The sequence below is a fragment of the Nicotiana attenuata genome, unplaced genomic scaffold (genome assembly GCF_001879085.1).
Source record: "Nicotiana attenuata strain UT unplaced genomic scaffold, NIATTr2, whole genome shotgun sequence".
Taxonomy (NCBI): Eukaryota; Viridiplantae; Streptophyta; class Magnoliopsida; order Solanales; family Solanaceae; genus Nicotiana; species Nicotiana attenuata.
The window spans coordinates 77,815-100,751 of record NW_017670678.1 but is presented as its reverse complement, the minus strand read 5'-3'; the positions used below and the strand labels follow the sequence as shown (position 1 = coordinate 100,751).

The 22,937-nt window shown below is 39.3% G+C and overlaps 1 protein-coding gene across 8 annotated transcripts; it reads left to right on the top strand.

Annotated features, from left to right (window-relative positions):
• Positions 1-2,949: 2,949 nt before the first annotated feature.
• LOC109242193 (sterol 3-beta-glucosyltransferase UGT80B1) lies at positions 2,950-22,253 on the top strand. 8 transcript variants are annotated; one of them, XM_019409052.1, is made up of 17 exons: positions 2,951-3,125; positions 3,515-3,721; positions 3,827-3,971; positions 4,077-4,226; positions 5,788-5,912; positions 6,892-7,134; positions 8,488-8,599; positions 9,834-10,004; positions 17,290-17,353; positions 18,284-18,341; positions 18,430-18,607; positions 19,777-19,907; positions 20,331-20,433; positions 20,942-21,018; positions 21,227-21,274; positions 21,434-21,583; positions 21,717-22,253. In XM_019409052.1, exons 3-17 carry the CDS (start codon positions 3,875-3,877, stop codon positions 21,915-21,917), a joined length of 1,908 nt encoding a protein of 635 aa, XP_019264597.1. In that variant the 5' UTR covers positions 2,951-3,125; positions 3,515-3,721; positions 3,827-3,874; the 3' UTR covers positions 21,918-22,253. The 8 variants fall into 8 exon arrangements, with proteins under 8 accessions (XP_019264596.1, XP_019264595.1, XP_019264590.1 ...); XM_019409046.1 differs by adding an exon at positions 3,401-3,423 and having other exon boundaries at positions 3,827-4,226; XM_019409047.1 differs by having other exon boundaries at positions 2,951-3,089; positions 3,827-4,226.
• Positions 22,254-22,937: the final 684 nt, after the last annotated feature.

Below are 22,937 nucleotides of genomic sequence, written 5' to 3'. Positions count from 1 at the left end.
GTATCACGTGGTGAAAACACAAATAACAATAAGATTGGGCCATTATACAATGCCATGGAAACAACGGTCATAATTCACAGGGTGCACGCCCACACGCCCGTCACCTAGTATGTACGTCACCTCAATACCAATCACATAACACGTAATTCGAGGCTTCATACCCTCAACACTAAGTTTAGAAGAGTTACTTACCTCGAACAAGCCAATTTCCAATACCGAGCAGGCCAAGCGATGCTCCAAAAATTTCAGCACGCGCGTTCCAACCTCCGAACGGCTCGAAACAAACCAAAAACATCTCAAATACAACAAACAATGCTAAAGGAACCAATCCCAATCGAAAAAGGCCGAATATTTAATCAAAGCCCAAAATCGACCAAAAAGCCCAACCCGGGACCGCACCTCGGAACCCGTCAAAACTCATATAATCCGATGACCCATCCAATTACGAGTCCAACCATACTAGTTTCACGCAATTCCGACTCCGAATCGATGATCGAAACTTAAAAATTCACTTTATGAAACTTTAGGCAAAATGCCCCAAATTTCACTTTGAAATCATTAATCAAATGCCAAAAATGAAGATGGATTCACGAAGTATAACTAAAACCGAGTAGAAAACACTTACTCCAATCCATATGGTGAAAATCACCTCCAAAATCGCCCAAATCCGAGCTCCCCAACTCAAAATATGACCAAATGAACAAACCATTATTTTATATATTTTTCTGCCAGCTATTCTGCCTCGTTTCTCATGCCAAACGATTCCAAAACTCACTTTTAATGCCTACAATGGATTCCTTGTGAAATTTTAGTCAAGTTAGGCTTTTGAATCACTCCATTTGACCTTATAATAAAGGAGATATGTTGGTTTCAATATTTTGCAGATAGTGCAGATTTTTAAATACGAATCCAGTGACAATTTCGTAATTAATCTAAAAAAATCTGGCAACCCAATTCTTAGTAAAATGACCATAAATTCCTAATACGATGTCCAAATTCGATTATTCTTTTTGCTATGGCTCTATAATTATGATACATATCTAATGCTTCAATCAAAACAAAAATTGGAGCTCATTTGTTTTATGTGGTACCATTTATGTTTGAAGAAACGACGTTGAAACATAAGAAAAACGAGCGCAAGACAGCCCAAACCTAGTCGAAACTCACCCGAGCTCCTCGGGACCCGTTACGAATATACCAACAAGTTCTATAACATAATACGGACCAACTCGAGACCTCAAATCATGCATAATTACATTGAAACGACGAAACGCGCCTCAAATCAAACTTAATGAACTTTCGAACTTTCGACTTAGAAGTCACGCCGAAACATATCAAATCAACTCGAAATGAACTCAAATTTTGCACACAAGTCCCAATACATCATACGGAGCTACTCGTGCACCCGAACTACCGAGCGAAGTGCAAATACTCAAAACGACTGGTCGGATCGTTACACCTGTATCCAGGAGCTTTGATGTTGCTTTCTGTATTCATGTCCCATGTATCCAGGAGCCTTTTGGTTTCTTCTTCTTGGTTGCAAAGCACTATTGCAGGTTGTGCTTAGGGTTTCTTCTTCTCCTTATTATTATTATTATTATTTACAAAATGAGCTTGTTAGATTTGTGATTATTTTGACACTTTGATGATTGGAGTTTGTTATCTATGATATTTTAAGGTTATGTTTCAAATTTGAGCTCTTTTGGAGTAGATTTGTGGGTTGAATCGTGTGTTAGATTATTGAATTTCGACTAACAAATTTATGTTTCAGAACTTAAGATTCAAAATATTGAGTTGCATTGAAAATATTTAACTATACTTAAGATTTAAATTTTTTTGAAGTTGCATTTAAAAGATTGAAAAACTTAGTACTCTCTCTGTTTCAAATTAGATGAGCTACTTTCCTTTTGAGTCTGTTCCAAAATAAATGACACATTTTAAAATTTAAAAATAATTCAACTTTAAACTCTTCATTTTACCGTTTTACCCTTAATGAGAAGTTTTTATAAGCACACAAATGTCATGACCCCACAAATCTTTTACCCTTAAGCTTTTAAGACCACAAGTCTCAAAAATCTTTTTTTTTTCCCTTAAACTCCGTGCCAAGACAAACTACCTCATCTAAATTGAAACGGAGGGAATATTTGATTTCTAAAGTTGTATTGAAGAGATTGAATTATTGAAAATTTAAACTTGTGAAGTTGCATTTGAAAGATATAAGAATTTAAAATTTGATTTCTAAAGCTGCATTTAAAAAATAAAAGAACTTAAGATGCGATTTTGAAAGTTGCATTGAACGTATAAAACTACTTCAGATTCTGGCAGGTAAACTTTGTAAATTTTTATGGAACGCGAGTATAATTTTAACGGCTGATTTGCCCACCTACCCCATAGCTCACATGCACTTCATACTCTTACAAACATGTGAAAGCAAAATGTACAGCACCAATAGGCATTAAAAGGACAGATAATAGTCTATCCACAGCTCAGAATGACTACATTTTATTGGAAAAATTGCTCCCCAGTACATCATACCCTACACATTCTATTGTCTATTTGTCTCATCTTTTTCAAGCAAGCACTACAAAAAGCTTTAAAAAGACTCTTCTTGGAATATTATTGGCTGACTAATCCAGCAGAAATTAATCCACAATATAAAATTATCTTCCAAAATAAATAATACTAACAACTGAAAATCTAACTCTCTAACCTTTTGGCCATTGACCAAAATAACCTAACCGTACTTTGAATATTCTGCTACCAACTAATCATACTCCTACGTGTAATAATATAAATGTGCCAGCTAGTTACAGAACAACAATATATAAATGTGAATAAATTCCATTAAATCGTTGCCAAACATGCGTGTTATAATTGATTACTGCTAAATTTTTTTCCTTTTTCCCACTTTATTCCTGTTTACAGTACAACTAAAAATCTTTAATTGAAAATAAAACGTCATTAAAAAACCAAGACTTCTTACATCAGCTTTCAAAAATATCCAGTGTTGCTCCATAACCAGACAAAGGAGTGAAGTTTCTTTTTACAATAAACCACACGCCAATCCTTTTTTCCCTTCCCTCCAAAAGGTTTTCTTTCTTATGAATTCTCACACATAATTAGTGGTGATTTTCATCTCCTTTCTTTAGTTAATTTCCAAGTTCGACTTAGTCTTTTTCAATCATATAAGAGGAAAAACAATAGTTGAGAAAAGTTCTTTTTGTTGGTTATTTAATGGTTGACACCTGTATGGTAGTTGAGGATTCCTCTTCTTGAATTGCCCAAAAGAATTTCCCAGATTCTAGTCTTTTCAGCTAAAAAATATCTTTTGTCTTGTAGGATTTTCCCTTTCTTTTTATAACTTAATTATGATTTGTAGTTTTTCTCTTGTTTTCTACAGATAATAACTTGGGCATGTATTCTGTGAGTTTCCTGTAGTTATTATTATTACAGCAAACATTCTAGGCGTGATGTTGACTGTTTGGTTGTGTTCTTTTTTTTTTTTTTTTTGCAGAATACAGATTAGCTTTTCAATTTTCAGCCTTAAACTTGGTGAATTCTTCAGTTTGTAGCATCAAGTTTTGATTTTTCATTGTGGAGTTGCTGAATTTTGGTTGATTTTGGTGTATAAAAGTGTACTGCATTCTGGGGTTGCTGAAATTTTGCAGTTTCTAGGCAGATTTTGATGCACGGGATTTTTTTATGAATAGTGTGGTTGCTGGTATTTTGCTCGTTATCAGCAAATTTTGATCTATGTTACTGAATTTGGATTTATTCTTGTTTTGGACTAAAATTGTTGCCTATGTTTGCAATTTTTGAACCCTAGGTGAGTAAGTCTGGTGAGTTTCAGTGGTTCTGGAGTTCATCAGATGAAATGGATAGTAATGGGAATGGCTCAACTAAAACCTATAAAAACATAGAGGATGGGGTTGAAACTACTGGTCAGAGTTTGGACTGGACCAGTGATGTTGGTTCGTTGGTTCAGTTGGATAAAAAGTCGCTTGATAAACAGTTGAGCATAAGTAATTTGGAAGTGCCTAGTAATGCTGATGAACGGTCTGATGCTGTTTTCTCAGATGAATTAGATGGCCAGAGGACACGTACTTCACCACTTGTGGGCATTAGGTCTTCGGATGAGCATTCTGACGAGTGTTTGACTCCAGAAGTGAAATATCAGAGAACTCATCCGCTACAGCCTTCTAGTGCCCCACCTCGACTTCGGGGAGGTTAGTGCTTTGCAGCTTTCTAAGCTTTTATCTGTTTATATACCCTAATGAGTTTGAGAAAACCTGCAATCAAAATTCTTCTTCCTTGTGCATTTAGCTTAGTGTTCTCTTGGATTAATAAGCTTAGAATAGGAGTCCTAGTCCTTGGCAAATGTCATTGGCAAGGATGTAAATGAAAAAGGAGAAGGGTAGTCTTGCGTGTAAGTACAACAATGAATTGAGGCGAACCCTCAGATGACCTATCCAAGATTAGATGGAATGACGATAGAAGTTTTACTTCCTCTCTATATTGTGGATAAACCCTGCAACACTGACTTGGCCAGCTCCATGATCAAAATTACCGTCTTAACATTCCCCTGTACAGAGCTTATGCTTCACTGCGAGTTAAGGTTCTCCAGAGAAAGAATTTTCTGTCAAATTTTCTGCAAATGTTTCTATGTTTCATCTTATCTTTATTCTTCATTAATTTTCCTCCAAACTTTCAGAATGTTTTTAATAGAACTGTGCCTCATCTTGCAACTCTCTTCCTAAAAGGAGGGTTCGTTGACCTTCATCTCAAGGTCAAATTATGCCCTTTGTCATTGTTATCTGTCTCATGAAATCCTTGAGTTATACATCTCTGTACAGCTATCTGTCGAAAATCTTGCTTCCTTATTATCTACCTTCTGCTTGTTGATTGTGTTGAAGTTACTTTAAGGGTCATATATTCCATAAAGAGGCTGAACTCTATAGTTTCATAACCTAAATTACATTCATCGGCATCGTTGGTCCAAATGTCTTTGGACCAGGAATTCTGCCCAGTGCTCTATATTGACAAGTTTTACCCCTACCATAAAAGATATTAGTGAACTCCCGATAATTAACACGGAAATAGAACTTCCTATCGAAAGGAAATGAGCAGTATGCAAAGAAAATAAATGCGTCAAAGAAATTTATGACAAATTTGACAAACGAAAGATGTCGAACTAAGCTACTAAAAGATGGAACCATGATTAAAACCAATGTTTGGACAAGCAATTGTAAACAAGAAAAATTTCTAATATCCAAAAGCCTCCAGAGTACTAGCTCTACCTTCTCCTTCTCCATACAAGAGGGTAAATCAGGCTGCTTTTTAACTAGTTCACAGTTTCTTTTGTGCTTCCCTAAAAGCCAAGGTACACTGTAGATTTTCTAGTATGTTTCTTTCCCAGTTCCCACATCATCTCCACTTTCCTCCCTCCAAACTAAAAGCTATCTCCTGTAGCACATTTGGGGTATTCTGCCAGTATGCTGTAGCACTGACAATGTTTTCATGTCTAGAGTGGCGAAATGCTCTTGAAATGAAACTTCAGAACCTCTGAGTATTATTTGGTAATTAGCAATATTGATTGGGTCATCTATAAGGCTATAAGCAGTTGTAACAAACCTAGTGAACTAGCTGCAAACGATTTTTTGTTTTTTTCTTTTCCTTACTGGCTTTAAGTCATTTATATCTCTGTTGATGGGGATAAAGCTGACAGTTGTGGTTTACTGGTTTAGATGTTTTCCTCTCTCATACACCAGACATTTGTTCTACTTATAGGTTTGGAGCATTGCATTACTGCACCTGTGACTGCTCGCAGAAGTCTTTTCCTTGAAGGCCAGGATATGGCATTTTCAAGATCTATGACTGAGAGGAGATTGGATAGACTTTCTGAACGTGAGAAGGTAAGTTTTGCAAAGTTAGAATGTCTCCAGCTTTGCAGCGCCTATGCTCTGATAACCAATTGTGTAGTGATTTCCCTGTGAGATTCTTTAATAATCTGAAACTATATCTGGGTTAATGTATTAGCAAGGGTACAACATGTAAGAGTTGATAGCATTTCTTGTCTTGATTACGATATGCATGTCAATGTTTTAGAAGTTGTTGCGACTTGTTAGAGTTTAATTTTTTGTCCTTTACGCTGATGTTAGCTTGACTTTCTTATAGTTGATTGTAACTTGAAGCGTGAAAAGCTTCTTTAGTGTTAGAGAGCAATAAGGAGTAGAAAAAGTTGATCCTTACCAAAAAGGAGTAGAAAAGGCTCATATTGGAAGTGAAAAAGGAGTAATTGAGACTGCTTGTTATCTAAGTAAATAGTGTTTAGCTAAACCAGTAAAACTTAAAAGAATCCTAGAAAGTTGAGAATTATGGTCTCAAATGATGCTTAGACAATGTGAAGCTTTCAATTGTATTGACCAAGTTCTTATTTAGACTTACTGATACAACTTTGCTTCGACCATTTAGTTTTTGAGCTAATTTCTTCCTTTTTAACTTATGGAGTCGATATGTATGTTGTAGGGCCCTGCTGAGTCAAGTTGCAATTTAACAAGTGGCTGAAATAAAAACTACCATCTTTAATAAAGACAAATTTTTGTGCTCACAATCACACAAATTCGTCCTGATTCCATGTCCGTATATGAAAAATTAGCAACCAACTGAAGGGCTAAGAATTCTTACTATCTGTCTGTCTGATGGAGGCACAGGACTGCCCCTCTGCGGCCTCAAAAGGAGGCACCTCGAGAAACCTACATAATTATGTGGTCCTTTTTTACTTGATGCATTTGGAAAATGATATGCTTTCCCATTTTCTTGCCATTCCATTGCTGGCTCCTTGTTATTCATTTACATTTTTCTCATATTTGCTTCTGTTCTTAATGCCACCAGCAAAAGCTCATTGTGGAGCTGGTAAGGATACAAAGAGATGGAACAGTGGAGGTTGACCTTACTAAGAGTACACCTGTAGCTTCTGAATTGTTGGAACTACAATCCTTTGAAGGAACCATTCCTACTGTAGACAGGATTATCACGGATTTTAATAAGTCAGTTCCGAAGTTGAAAATTGCGGTGCTTGTTGTTGGAACCAGGGGAGATGTTCAACCATTTTTGGCCATGGCCAAGAGACTTCAGGCATGTTGGGAGTTCTAATTCACCATGTTTATAACTGTAGCTCTCATAATGTGTTTGATGTCTTTTGCTTCTTGACCAACTATACTTGCGTTTATGATTATATCACTGCATTTTATGGTTTTCAGCGTTCTTTCCAGAAATACCCAAGTGATCCTGCAGTGCCCTAATATTCGCTTTTCTTGTGTGACAGTTTGTTTGGGTGGTCTCTTAGATGGAATGTACTATTTTTCTAGACTTAGTTTCTCCACTTTTCCGTTCTCTTTAGTCGCAGAATGTTAAAATTGATTAAGGTGGAGGGCTGTAAGTAACAGGATGGGCTTACCTTGGACCTGGGCAATAACCAATTGACATTTCATTCCATTGTATATATGGAAATAGTTTTTAGAATTTAGAGTTAAACTTGAACCTACATGGATGAAGCAAATACTAAAAACATAGGTCACTTTGGCCTTGAAATTAATATGTGCTAGGAAAATTCTCTGCTTGCATGTTCAGTCTTTTTCAATGGCACGAGAGTTGACAACTTTTCTTAATTGACTGGTAAGACATTCTAAATATGCTCTTTCCAGTAGCCTAGTGGTCAATGAAGTGGGAGGAGAATCATGAGGTCTCAGGTTTAAATTCCAGCGGAGGCAAAATCCACTAGGTGATTTCTTCCCATCTGCCTAAACTCTTTGTGGGCTAACAGAGGTGGAGTCAGGATTTGAAACTTATGAGTTCGAGACTTTAAATCTTTTAAGTTACTAGGCTCTAAATTAATAATTAGTACATATTCAATGAATTTCTTAAGACAAATACATGGTTTGGACCAGAGCTGCTGGGTTCGGCCGAACCTGTAGGTTCTACTCTCCCTCCTCCCCTGTGGGCAGAGTTACCCAGTATCGGCACTTGGTAGGTAGCATATACCCGATAGAATAGTTGAGGTGCGTGCAAGCTGGCCCAAACATCACTTTCATTTTATATATATGGATAGATAGATATATAGATGTATGCTCCTTCAAGTGTTGATACCTTCAGATTTAATTTTTTTCCCTGTGTAAGGTTGGATTAGCTTTATTTCTTTCTGTTGGCCTCTTTTGGGGCACGATGATTTCCTTGTTTACTATTTAATGTTCTCGTCACTTTTGTGGTTAAATTTTGAATTTCTAATGAAATAATTGAAAATATTTCAAGTATAAATTTTGCATTTCCATATTTCTGGTAGTTTTATCTTTTATGTACGTTTCTTTCACTCTCATTGGCGTAGAATTTTGTTGAATTTGCACTTTAATATCGTCGTATTTTGGTAGGGAAATTGTTCGTTCGTTGAGTTAATTATTTGTTCAGTTTCTGATTAGTTCTATGCATTGACAGGCGTTTGGTCATCGTGTCAGGCTGGCAACTCATTCTAACTTCCGCGATTTTGTAAAATCAGCAGGCGTAGAATTCTACCCATTGGGTGGTGATCCTCGGATATTGGCAGGATGTAAGAGGTCTTTGGCATGCTTCTTCGTTTTTATCTTTCTTGTTTTTGCCTATTTTATGTGTACTTTGCTATGGGTATGTATTAGGCATGGGTGTGCAAGTATCTGGTTTCGGTAAGCGTAGTTTTCTGCAAATTTTTGGTGTGTTTCAAAGAATCCGCATAAAGTTCTCACACCTGTTTCACACACATCTTACTCAAGTACGTTAAGTTAAATGAAGGACTCATGTAGCATAGGTTTGGGCCACCTATGCCGGTGGTAATATTTCATGACAGCTAGGATGGGTAAATTGATTCTTCAGAGCTTTCTCCATGCTAGGGATATTAAGAGCGTTTCTTGTCCTTGCTATCCAATTAAAGAAGATGGACTGCGGGAATAATTTGACCTCCAAAGTTAACTTATGAGGTTAGGATTGACCAAGATTGTGTAAGGAGAGACTACATCCTATACTTCCAACTAATGTAGAACACTTTAACCCACTCCTTCCCCCTCGCGTCCTGGCACGCCAGGCACTACACGGAGCATGGATAACATAATTAACATAGCGCCTATATTAGGTAGCACAACAGTAATGACAGGTATAGCTCCGATACCAAGTTAAGAAGATGGACCTTAGCTGAATCTCAAAAGTTATTGGCTCATGAGGTGAGGGCTGTCCAAGACTATAAAGAGGCTATAGCCACACTTCCAACTAATGCGGAACACTCTAACATATCATATGATCAATCGTGGTTATATCAAGCTTTTTTTTTTTTTTTTCTGTTAACCACCCCCCTTCCCCATCTGATACACTTTCCTTTTTTCCTTTTTAGTCTGTCCCAAAAAGAATATTACCTTTCTGTATCTAGAAACAATTTAACTCAAAATTTCCATTCTACCCTTAATGAGACTATTTATAGCCACACAAATGGCTAATGTTATGTTTTAGACTACAAATTTCTAAAGTCTTCCTTTCTTTCTTAAACCCCGTGCCTATTAAAACGGTGCCACATAAATTGGGACGGAGGGAGTATTTATTTAATGGCAGCTGGGAAATTTCGCTTAAGATTTTGGGAACTTTTCAACATACGTAAAAGTCAAAGTTTGTATTGGAATCTAGTATGAAGTGCGCTCCTTCACATACTTGTACAAGTAGAAGAGAACTTTGGAACTTTGTGACATGGTAATATAGAGTTCCTGTTTGCTGATAAAATCAATTAATGTGGACTAAGTTTTCTATTTTCTGTTGATTTGCAGATATGGCCAGGAACAAAGGTCTCATTCCTTCTGCGCCAGGAGAGATATCTGTACAACGAAAACAGATAAAAGCTATAATTGAATCTCTTCTTCCGGCTTGCACTGAGCCAGATACTGAAACTGGTGAACCTTTCAGGGCACAAGCAATTATCGCAAATCCTCCGGCATATGGTGAGTTTGGAAAGACTCTCTGCACTAACCACTCAGTTCGCCTATCTGATATCTGGAAATCTAATTCACATGTGGTCCGTGATTTATCACATGGAATTGTAGTATCATTGGACATTCTTTGAAAAATATATTTCTCTGAGGGTCTCTTTTTTTTTTTAGGGGGTGGGGGGGTGGGGGGGGTGGGGTGGGGGGGGATCATTTTTCATTCAGACATTTGATTCGAAAATCTGCCATCATTGGCAACATATGTTCGACCAAATTAGAGCAATGTATCAATCAGTAACTGCGGTACATTCTCCCAACAGAATAATTTAAGTGGAGTGTATGCAACCTGACTGTAAGGAGAGGAGCTACTATGACGAGGGATGAAGTCTCTTAGTTATGTTATGGAACTTATATTAGACGAGGTTAACATGAAGTCGACAAACATGAAACTAGACAAACATATTAGTGTATATGAAAGACAGGATGAGCATTGTAACCTCCGGACACAAGGAATCTCAAAGATAACTTTGAATCATACTCAGGTTAGAATTGTTGAAGTATCTTTGACCGAAGAACTCTGTTTATTTACCACGAGTTTAATCTCATTTGACACTTCTAATGTGGTGAACTAAAAGCTATCTGGATTTGACCCTGTGAGGAGCTCATTCTGAACACTACTCCACTACCCTAGTGTGAGTCTGACAGTTCTGATATTACATATTTAATTGCACTGCCTTAACATTGCTCCTCCACTTCTCTCCAGTCAGAGTAGTGTGCGCTCTTGTCTGTAGATTGACTTGTTGTCATCTCTAGATATTGACTTATGTCAAAGAAGTTGTGTTATTTGCCTATGAAGAAAAGTCCAACTGGTGGTTGTGCTTTCTGTATCAAATTCATTAGCGTTGTTAAGCTGCTTCTAACAAATAGAGTCCTTCCAAACTAAGAAAGTTGTTAAATCTCCTTTGAGTGATCCCAAAAGATGGTTATGCCATGCAACGTTAATATGGGAAAAGTCATCAGCTGAACCTCAGGAAGTGTGAGTATTGATAATTTCATATACATTTGCTCAACTTTGGTAAGTTGCATATTGGTTTGGGAGTAGGTTATTTATTCTTATGTTATTTTTATTATTTAATAATTACAGCATAAGGAGTTCACAAATGCCATTCTTTTGGAAATCATAAAAAGTGAAGAGCTTAGGAGGAAGAAGACTTAATCTTGAGCTTATTGTCACGTCCTTAGTCGTTAGCTAAGTACACGTGCGACACTTGACAACTCGCTCATGATCTTGCACAACTTGCTCACGTTCTTGCTATGCCAAGTCAGCCTTACTACACTCAAGATCGCCAAGAGAATGGTAGAAAGAACACAAGAGAATTGCTAAAGGAAGCTTTGTATTAGAGAGAACTTGAATTGTTTTCTTGATGAATTACAAATGAATGGCCCCCCTATTTATACTAATCACCTAGGGGCTAGTGTGTAAATAATAATTGTTCCACAAGTCCTTAATATTTACAAGTAAGTCCCTTCTCTAGAATTTTCTACAAGCCTAGAAGGTTCTAAGGACTTTCCTAGCAAATCCATAAGGATCTAGGGTCTTCCTAAGGAAATATCCATATTTCTCTAGAATCTTCTCACAAATGCTAGCTTTCCTCTTATGTAAGCTTCCACATGGCATTAATATATGCCAAATGGCGTCTATGTGGCATGATGACATGGCGGGTCATCATACTATCCCCCACCTAATATTGCGACGACCGCGGCGCAATGCTGCTACATAAACTCTCGGATCTTATCTTTGAATTGCCACAAGTCTTCATATCGTTCCTACGTGGCCTCCTCCGGTGGTTGCCCTTTCCAATGGACGAGGAACATAGCGGTGGCTTTTTGCCCTTGTTTTCGCCTGGCCTGGTAATCCATAATAGCCTCAATCTCCCGATCATGCGAGGCGGTGATAGTCATTGGCGCTCGACTTGATTGGCTCCTACTCGGATCATCCTTATCTTCATGATATGGCTTAAGCGTGCTGGCATGGAAGACAGGGTAGATCTTAAGATACGATGGCATGTCAAGCTTGTATGAGATCTTGCCTACCTTGGCGACGATCTTAAATGGCCCTTCATGCCTGCGAATCAAATTCTGATGCATGCCCCATAGTGCCTTGAACTGTCTTGGGTTAAAATTCACCATGACCATGTCCCCAACTCTATAGTCCGTGGGACGCCATTTACGGTCCGCAAACTTCTTCATCTTCTTAGCTGCCTTATCCAAGTAGGACTTAGTAGTGTCAAGCTGCTCCTCCCATCCTTTGGTCATATGATAAGCCCCCAAACTCTTTCCCTCGAACGCACCTGGTAATGAATATGGAGTTTGTGGTTGTTGGCCTGTGGCTAGCTCAAATGGTGTCCGCCCCGTGGACTCACTCCGCTGCAAGTTATAAGAGAATTGGGCGATGTCTAGGAGCCTTGCCCAATCTTTCTGATGCGCGCTTACATAATGCCTCAAGTAGCATTCTAGTTAGGCATTGACTCGTTCCGTTTATCCATCCGTCTGTGGGTGGAAACTAGTAGAAAAGTGCAGCTCCGTGCCAAGTATGTCGAACAACTCTCTCCAAAAGTTTCCAGTAAAGCGGGGGTCTCGATCACTGATTATATGCCTTGGTAAGCCCCAATACTTCACCACGTTCTTAAAGAATAGCTTGGCGGCTTCCTTGGCTGTGCAACCTGGTGAGGCGGGCGTGAAGGTGGCATATTTAGAAAATCTATCCACGACCACCATAATAGTACCATAACCGTCGGACTTTGGTAGGCAAGTGATAAAGTCCATAGTCACGCTCTCCCATGGACGCTCTGCAACTGGTAGTGGCTCCAAAAGTCCTGCGGGTTGTTGTTGCTCAACCTTGTCATGCTGACATACGAGACAAGTCTGCACATAACATTCTATATCATCTCGCATGCGTGGCTAATAGTAGACTGACTCAACCAAGGCCCTGGTGCGACGTTGGCCTGGATGACCAGCCCACATTGTATCATGACTCTCCCTTATGATCCACCGTCTAATGTCTCCAAACTTAGGCACGTAGACCCGCCGTCCCGTGGTAAGCAATAGGCCGTCTTCTACCCAAAAACGTCTCGTCTTGCCCTGGTTGGCTAACTCGATAAGTTGTTTGGCTGCCGGATCATGTTGCATGCCTTCTTTTATAGCCTCACGAATGTCCCAAGTTGCTGAAGTGATGGCAGCAAGCTCGGCTTTCCGGCTCAAGGCATCAGCTACAACATTACCTTTGCCGGCTTGTACTCTAGCACATAATTAAACTCGGCCAAGAAGTCTTGCCACCTAGCCTGTTTTGGTGTGAGCTTCTTCTGCGTCTGAAAGTAGCTAACAGCCACATTGTCGGTCTTGACCACGAACCTCGACCCGAGCACATAATGTCGCCATGTACGAAGGCAATGCACAATGACAGTCATTTCCTTTTCTTGCACCGTGTAACGCCGCTCCGTCTCATTTAACTTCCGGCTCTCAAACGCTATGGGATGCTTATCCTGCATCAGGACACCCCCAATGGCGAAGTCTGAGGCATCTGTGTGCACCTCAAATGTCTTGGCAAAGTCAGGTAACGCCAAGACTGGCTCCTCTATTACAGCTGCCTTAAGGCCTTCAAATGCCTTTTGACAATGCTCCGTCCAAACCCATGGCTTGTTCTTCTTTAGCAACTCAGTCAATGGTGCGGCCTTTGCTGAGTAGCCACTGATGAACCGACGATAGTAGTTAACAAGGCCAAGGAAGGATCTCAACTCAGTTACCTTTGTAGGTGCCTCCCACTCCTGGATAGCACGTACCTTAGCCTCATCCATGCGTAGCTCTCCATTGCTAATGACATGGCCCAAGAAGTGCACCTTTGATTGTGCAAACTCATTTCTCCCTCTTGATGTATAGCTCGTTCTCCCGCAAGACTTGGAAAACCTTCCTTAAGTGCTCCATGTGCTCCTCCAAGGTGTTGCTGTAGATGACTATGTCGTCTAGGTAGACTACCACGAACTGATCAAGGTAGGGATGGAAAATCTTGTTCATAAGGGTGCAAAATGTGGCCGGTGCATTGGTTAAGCCGAAGGGCATCACCAACCACTCAAAGGCTCCATATCTCGTCACACATGCTGTCTTTGGCTCATCCCCTTCCGCAATGCGAACCTGGTAGTAGCCCTTTCGAAGATCCACCTTGGTAAAGTACTTGACTTGCCCAAGTCTATCGAACAAGTCAGCAATGAGCGGGATCGGGTACTTATTTTTCACTGTGACCTTATTAAGTGCTCGGTAGTCTATGCACAAACGCAATGATCCATCCTTCTTCTTCTGGAACAATACTGGTGCGCCAAAAGGTGCCTTTGATGGGCGAATATGACCAGGATCTACCAACTCTTTCAATTGTTTCCTAAGCTCCTCTAGCTCGGGCGGTGCCATACGATATGGGGCAAATGCGGGTGGCTTAGCCCCTGGCTCCAACTCAATCTTGTGATCCACCTCTCGCCTAGGCGGCAAGTTCTTAAGCAACTCCTCGGGCATGACATCTTTGTTTTCCTCAAGCAACTTCTATATGCAAGGCGGCACTATCTCTTGAAAATTCTTGTCTTCCTCTAGACTTGCAATGGTTGCCACAAACGTCGGCTCCCCTTTCTTGATCCCCTTGACAACCTGCATAGCTGAGAGTTGTGCTTGGATTTGTCCGTGTGGCATAGTCACCGTAGGCACCATGCAAGCTCTTTCTCGCTCCATAACCAAGAGACGTTGGAGGTAGGGGTCGATCAAAGTATGACAACGTCTAAAGAACTCTTGCCCCAGTATGATGTCAAAGATATCCATAGCGGTTACGGTAAAGTTTGTCATACCTTTCCAAGTTCCCAATTTGACACCAACTCCATTAGCTACCCCACGAGCATTTTGTACCTCGGCATTCACGGTCTTGACGCGAGAGTTGGTTGGAGCAAGCTTCAATTCTAGTCTCTTTGCGGCAGCCTCAGTTACGAAATTATGAGTTGCTCCAGTATCCACCATTGCACGAGCGGGCTTGTTGTTGATGGTGAGATCCACGTACTGATTTCCATTCTCGGTAGGTTGGATAGCTTGCTTCGTGACAGCACCACATAATCCGATCATACCCAACTGTGTTGTTCCCGGACTCTCTCCTTGTGGCTGCTCCTTCCGTTCACGGACCATGGCATTGAGGCTCTTGAGGTTAGGACAATTCCTGAAGCCGTGTGGCCCTCCGCATATATAGCATCCCTTCTTCTCGGCCTGCGCCTTCTTCTCGGCGTAGCCCTGACGGCCACTCGACTTTTTGGAATCTTGAGTCTTCGAGTATTGTTGTTGTATCTCTTTGCCTTTGCCACGGTCTCCCCCACCTTTGACATACCTAACCTTTAACTCCTTGCCTTTGCCTTTGTCGTGCTTGTCATACCTGAAATCCATCAATGATTCAGCCTCCACTATGGCTTGGTCTATATCCGCGACTCTCCGACGTTGTAACTCCTGTTTAGCCCAATTTTGCAACCCGTCCATGAAGTGGAACAACAGGTCATCATTGGTCAGGTTGGGAATTTGAAGCATAAGGGTAGTGAACTGCTTGACATAGTCACGTATGCTCCCTGTTTGCTTCAACTCCTTGAGCTTGCGCCTTGCCTCGTACAAGACATTGTTTGGAAAGATCTGTCGCTTGAACTCGGCTTTGAACTGATCCCACGTGCTAATAGTACATAGACCTTTATCCACGTCGGCTATCTTCCTTCTCCACCACAGCATGGTAGTCTCTGAGAGGTACAACACGGTAGTGTTGATCTTGGCCTCATTGTCCCTCACTTTTTCGTGCCTGAAGTAGTTCTCCAAGTGCCAAATGAAGTTTTCCACTTCTTATGCATCACGAACGCCTTTGAACACCTGGGGTTTGGGAGCCTCGATCTTGGCCTCCCTCGTCACTACAATATTGCTAGCTACCTCGGTCACGCCAGCATTGACATGCTCCTCGAGTGACTCTATCTTTGCCTTCATAGCATCGATAGTACTCAAAGCCTCGATGAGTTTGCACTCTAAGGTAGTGATGGTTTGCCTTAGTTCCATCTCGGTCTGTGTACGTCCCTCCAAGTCATTTCAGATACTCTTAATCTCTTCAAGAGTGTGCCCCTCAAGAACGCTAAGGGTGCCTTCCATCCTCCCCAAGCGTTGGCCAAAGATCTCTACGGCGTCCATCCCCGCGTTCATCTTCATCACCCACTCTTTGCCGAGCGAGACGTCCTCAGGCAGGACCTCCACTTCATCCTCGCTCGCCTCAGTGGCAGATGGTTCTTGGGATGTAAGCCCTTCGTTTGACACAACCTCGGTTGGCACCTCCTGGCTCTTGTTGGTGGCATTCCTCTTTTTGTTACGGCCGCTCTTGCCAGCAGCATCCTGGATGACGTTGGCTTGGGTGTTGGTAACGTTAATTTCTCTGTCGTTCGCCATTCCCTTAGTTGCAACCTTTGCTCTGATACCACATTGTCACGTCCTTAGTCGTTAGCTAAGTACACGTGCGGCACTTGACAACTCGCTCACGATCTTGCACAACTTGCTCACGTTCTTGCTATGCCAAGTCAGCCTTACTACACTCAAGATCGCCAAGAGAATGGTAGAAAGAACACAAGAGAATTGCTAAAGGAAGCTTTGTATTAGAGAGAACTTGAATTGTTTTCTTGATGAATTACAAATGAATGGCCCCCCTATTTATACTAATCACCTAGGGGCTAGTGTGTAAATAATAATTGTTCCACAAGTCCTTAATATTTACAAGTAAGTCCCTTCTCTAGAATTTTCTACAAGCCTAGAAGATTCCAAGGACTTTCCTAGCAAATCCATAAGGATCTACGGTCTTCCTAAGGAAATATCCATATTTCTCTAGAATCTTCTCACAAATGCTAGCCTTCCTCTTATGTCTTCCACATGGCATTAATATATGCCAAATGGCGTCTATGTGGCATGATGACATGGCGGGTCATCACATTATGCTCTATAAATAAATGTCAAATAAACTATAAACTGCTTGATTGGTTTTCCTCAATGGTCCACAAAGTATTCATTTTGGTGCTTTCCTGTACTTTATAAACTCCCTCTGTCATAGTTAGTTCTAGTCCTTCATCACTGTACAGATTTCAGCAACCTCTTGGTGCTATTTTTGTTAGTAAATTTTACCTATCAAAATAAAGTCAACAAAATGGTATTTAGGTCCAAGTCAACTTATAACCATTGTTTTGCTTTTCTGGAACACCCTTTATGACAGGACATGCACACGTCGCTGAAGCTCTTGGGGTACCCCTCCACATCTTCTTTACAATGCCCTGGACGTAAGTTCTAATTTAGGTTTTCTTCATTATATCGGATATTTTGTTTGACATTTGGCAAGTGGATGTAACTGCACTTATTGTAGTGGTCTACGTGCAACCTTGTAAAGTCCATTCCTCTTATAAATCATTGGTGAAACAAAGTACCGCTATTTGATTTCTATTTATTTTAACTTCCTCTTTGAGAAAAGCCCAATTCATTGTAGGTAGATGTTCTGCACTATGTGACTGTTTTCTAGATTTGATGTTGAATAGACCATTCTAAGGTAGATACCTTTCTCGGCCTTTTGGCTAAGATCAGGTGTAGTATGTGTTCATATTAGCTGAATCTCTGATATGTGTTCCATTGACCCACATGATATCAGCCATTCTAAGGTGGCGTTTGGTTCGAATAATTGGAAAACAGGCTCGACAAAATTATTTCAAGTTACTCAAACAGACTCCACCAAAGAAAAGTACGAGTTTTTGCAAAAACTCATACTTTCCTTTGGTGGAGTTTCTGTGGGAACACTGTTCTTGCAAAAACTCAAACTTTTCTTTGGTGGAGTTTCTGTGGGAACACTGTTCTTGCAAAAACTCAAACTTTTCTTTGGTGGAGTTTCTGTGGGAACACTGTTCTTGCAAAAACTCAAACTTTTCTTTAGTGGAGCTGTGATGAAACACAGTTTTTGCAAAAACTGTTTTTCAATATTTTGAACCAAACACCACTTAGAAGTTTGTGAGAGTAAAAAGATTAGGTGCAAGTTCCCAATGTTGTTCTGAAATGGGAGGCTTTATAGACCAGTTGGAAGAGCTGTTTTGCACATAGAATGTAATGTGAATCCGTTGCTGAGTTCATTCTTCATCAAATTCTCCCATTTGTTCGTTTGTATTAAGCTTGCTTGACCTTAATATTTTTGATATGATACCTCTTAACACTCTGTTAATAGACAGGCCAACTTATGAATTTCCTCACCCGCTGGCTCGTGTACCTCAAGCTGCTGGGTATTGGGTATGTTATCAATTTCTTCTGAAAAATGTTCTGCCATTAATGCTTCTGAGTCCTGTCAAAATCCTATATTTTTTTCTTTCCGGTTCAGCTATCTTACATAGTTGTGGATTTGCTGATCTGGTGGGGCATAAGAAGTTACATCAATGAGTTTAGGAAAAAGAAGCTGAATCTTCCTCCTATAGCCTACTTCAGTACGTACCATGGATCAATTTCTCACTTCCCAACTGGCTACATCTGGAGTCCCCATGTTGTGCCAAAACCTAAAGGTACATATCATCTCCTCGTTTGTGTCTGGATGCTGGTTTTCTGTGTATTGTTCTTTTTCACTTTTCTTTTATTTGCTTGGCACCCTCTGATCATTTCTGCTATTTTACTTCCTGGATTTTTGTATCCGCTTGTGTGCATTCATTCTCTGTTGCAAATGCCTGATAATTTTGTTTGTTGATTGGTGCATGAATTCGATAGCGATCATGTGGTAGGTGTCCTAACCAGATAGCTGATAGCAAGAGTACCGTAGAGCAAGTGATTTACCAAGTGGCTTTTTAATAAAGTTAAATATGATGCCTGGAGCTGTGTATTCTATTTTACAGAATAAATTGAAGTCATTGTATTTTAATTATTGAAAGTATCAGGTTACACTGTCTCAAGGTTTTCATTGTGATTTTATTCTCTTTCATGGATAGATCGGAAACTAGAAGCGACTTGACAGATAGGAAATTAAATGAAACGTAATGACTTATATATGTATGTGTTTTTGTTATTTATATATTATGAATTAAAATTAATTTTACTTAATAATAGAGTTTTGTTTTAAAGTATTTATTTGTGTGTACCTATATATATATATATTATTAATTATCGTTTATTTTTTGAATATTTCATCAGGTAGGCTGCTAAATTTGATTTTAATAGATTCTTTAGGAGTTGTTAAATGACATTTAGTGTTTGATGAGATCCAGCAATATCAAGTGTATATCACTTAAAAGTTTTGAAGCATTGACGTGGAACTTAATTATTGAGTAATCTTCTCATCCCGTTGTTAAACATGGTTAATATCTAATCACTTCATACGTTCAAGTTTAAGTGCTGAATCGGGTTAGTAAACAGCCTTTATATTTCAAGTACATTTCCTTCAACATTGTCTCCTAGAGGACCAATTGATATAGCACTTTAAACCATTTTCAGATGTCATCAATATGAGCCAAATCAATATGGATGGTCCTCAATTTCTTGTGGAATATAGGGGCTCTCCAATTTAGAAAAAAGTATTTTTATGCTAGTCTATCTTCTTGCGCGCGTCCTGGATTCATGAAAAGCTCTTTTCTGCCTTTTCATGTTCTACTTCAGCCATTGGTCTTAGCAGTAATGTCTGCTCATATTGTCAATCTACTTGATTTGTCATAAAATGTATTGATGAAATTTCCTTAATTTGCAGATTGGGGCCCTTTGGTTGATGTAGTTGGCTATTGCTTCCTAAACCTTGGGAGTAATTACCAACCTCCAGAAGAATTTATCAAGTGGATCCAAAACGGGTCTAAACCCGTATATATTGGGTTTGGGAGCATGGTTAGTTTTTCTAACATAACTTCAAGAATTCCTCTGTCGAAGAATCAGACAATCCTTTAATCCCACTCTTGCGACATATTCCCCAGTCGTTTTCCTTGTATAATATAGAAATAACTTATTTCTAGGTTTCTAGGTGGAATACTTAGTTTTCCACTGGCAGTTGCGTGAGGGTATTAGTTTAACTGATCCAATTTATACGTGATAAACTTGCATCAATAGTGGATGTGCACCAGCTTCTGTCTATCTGACTGTATTTTTGTCTAATCAACTTTAATTGTTAAAGTATGTAGAATGTGTAAGATATTTGGTATTCGTGTCAATTAAAAGTTATGCAATCTGGTAATATGACTAACACTTTAGTCTCATACTTCATTTTTGTTTCTGCTATGTCCTACTTTCTGATTCCTTTTTTTCTGTTTGAAGCCTCTTGAGGATTCCCCGAAAACTACAGATATAATTTTGGAGGCACTGAAGAATACTGGGCAGAGGGGAATCATTGACCGAGGTTGGGGAGATCTTGGTACTTGTAAGTTCTCTCTTTCTTGCATTTTTTGTTCATTTTATTGCGTTCTGCACGTTTCTGACTAACCTTGAAATTGATCATATCTAGGTTGAAGATAAAGCTAAATCTTCGAAGAAAAAAGATGTGAGGGGACGGTCTGTCAAATAAAATTCTCCATACATAAGCCATTTAACTGGCATAACAAATCTCCCTTAGCTTTCCCGTTAACTCCTAATGCACAACCCAAAAACATATTCCAAGGCCAATTACTTACACAACAAAGAGAGATAAAGTTCAGGGCCTAGGATGGTGGTATGGATTTGGGCTGGGGTTTCGATAACATAAAACATTAAGCAGATAGACCAGGAATATGTGTATTTTCACATTATATTACTGAATGGACGTCACTTACTGAGGTGAACTGTTGTATTATTTGTTCCATTCATTTGTAATGGATTGCATGTGGAAATGTTCTAACATTGAGAAACATCGTCTCTTCGTATTTTTTCTTTTGTTTGATCTGATGTTACAGTTCAAGAGATTCCTGAAAATGTTTTCCTTCTCACGGAGTGCCCTCATGATTGGCTTTTTCCTCAATGTTCAGCTGTGGTGAGTACTTTGCCTGACAATATATGAGTTACCTATGGAGATGGGATAAAACTTATGATAAACTGATGTTCAACCCTTGGTTATAAGGGATTCTACACACACTTGTATAACTGACATTTTTATCTCCAGTCTTTTCGATGTCTGGATTGTGATGATAAAAGTGACAAATACAATTTCTGATGTACTCGTGGTAAATACCTGCTTGCAGGTTCATCACGGCGGTGCTGGAACCACAGCAACAGGACTACGTGCTGGGGTAATACTCTTTCTCGATCTCATATCAGTAGTAGCATTATAAATGGTTGACCTAAATATCGGCATAGATGTCCATCAGATTTGCTCGATATTTTGCACTGCTGAGTTATATTTGAAAGCCCAGATAGTCTTATGCCATGCTTGCAATTTTTAAATCCAGTGTCCAACAACTATAGTACCATTCTTTGGTGATCAATTCTTTTGGGGCGAAAGAATTTATCAGAAGGGACTGGGACCTGCTCCTATTCCTATATCACAGCTTAGTGTGGAAGGACTCTCTGATGCTATAACTTTTATGCTCCAGCCTGATGTAAGAACCTTTGCATCTCGATATCTAATTGCGTACTCCAAAACTACTACTTTCTGCAACTGATCACTGCAGAGCAAAGTGCATGCTCGCTGCATACTTTTATCTGCTCACTGATAGAAAATTGCATATACAGGTGAAATCCCGAGCAATGGAACTAGCTGTATTATTAGAGAACGAAGATGGCGTTGCAGGTGCAGTTGATGCTTTCCACCGGCATTTGCCTCCAGAAATGCCATTGCCAACCCCACCTTCTGAGCAAAGCGATGGTCCAAATCCGTTACAGTGGCTTTTCACGAGGATAGGAAGAATCTGTTGCCTGCCTTGTGGTACTTAGTTGAGAGTGCACCATAGAGTAGTATAGTTTAAGGTATTTCATTTTATTTATTAATTGGTTGTATGGTTTCAGCATATCATTCATTTTATTTAGGGGTCTTATCTAGGTCTGAAAAGAAATAAAGCAAATTACCTGGTAGAGCTTTATATGTTTATATATAGGTTTTTCATGGTGATGCCTGTCAATAACACCACGCCTTTAGTTCAGAGGGGAATGTACTCTTTCTCTTTTTCCCCCCTTTTTGGGGGTATAGGTAGAAAAATCGTTGGTTGGTGATTGGTATGTGTATATACTATAACTTAAAGTTTATTTTAGAAAGAATTATAGCCCATGTCACTTGGCCTAATAGCCCAACCGAAAATGGCCCACATTTGAAGCTCTTATCTTATTTAGCCCATGTTGTACATACCTTGAAAAAAAACTTTTCAGCCTTTAGCCCACTATTAAAGACATACTTTTAGAGTTTTTATTATGGGAAATTTTCGTATATGTACCATATATGAAACTATATTACCAAATATGTTCATAGTTTGCATATTACCATTCATGCTAATAGTATTTCTACAAAATATAGATCATGCATTAAATAAGGAATCATTGTAGCTGTAGGCTTCCTTATTTAGGGGCTAAAATTGAGGGATCAAATATTCTTCCAGATCTTCCAAACGCAAATCACGCACATTAATCTTCTTCGTCAGTTTCGTTTCAAATTTAGCTTCTCTACATCAAACGCAATTATTCTTCTACAATTCAAAAACGAATTGATTATTCTTCTATAATTCAAAAACGAATTGATTATTCTTTTACAATTCACAAATAAAAAATGACTAAATCTTCTATAGTTCTACATCAAGCACAATTATGTCCAAATTTCAGTAATACAAAGCATAGGAAAAGAGAGCAGCAATTCCACCGTTGACAGCCATTAAAAAGCTTGAAAGCTTTGAATTCAAATTTGGGTTTTCAAAAATCATTATTTGTTTGGATTGGGGTTGTTGAAAATAATTGGGAATATGGTTT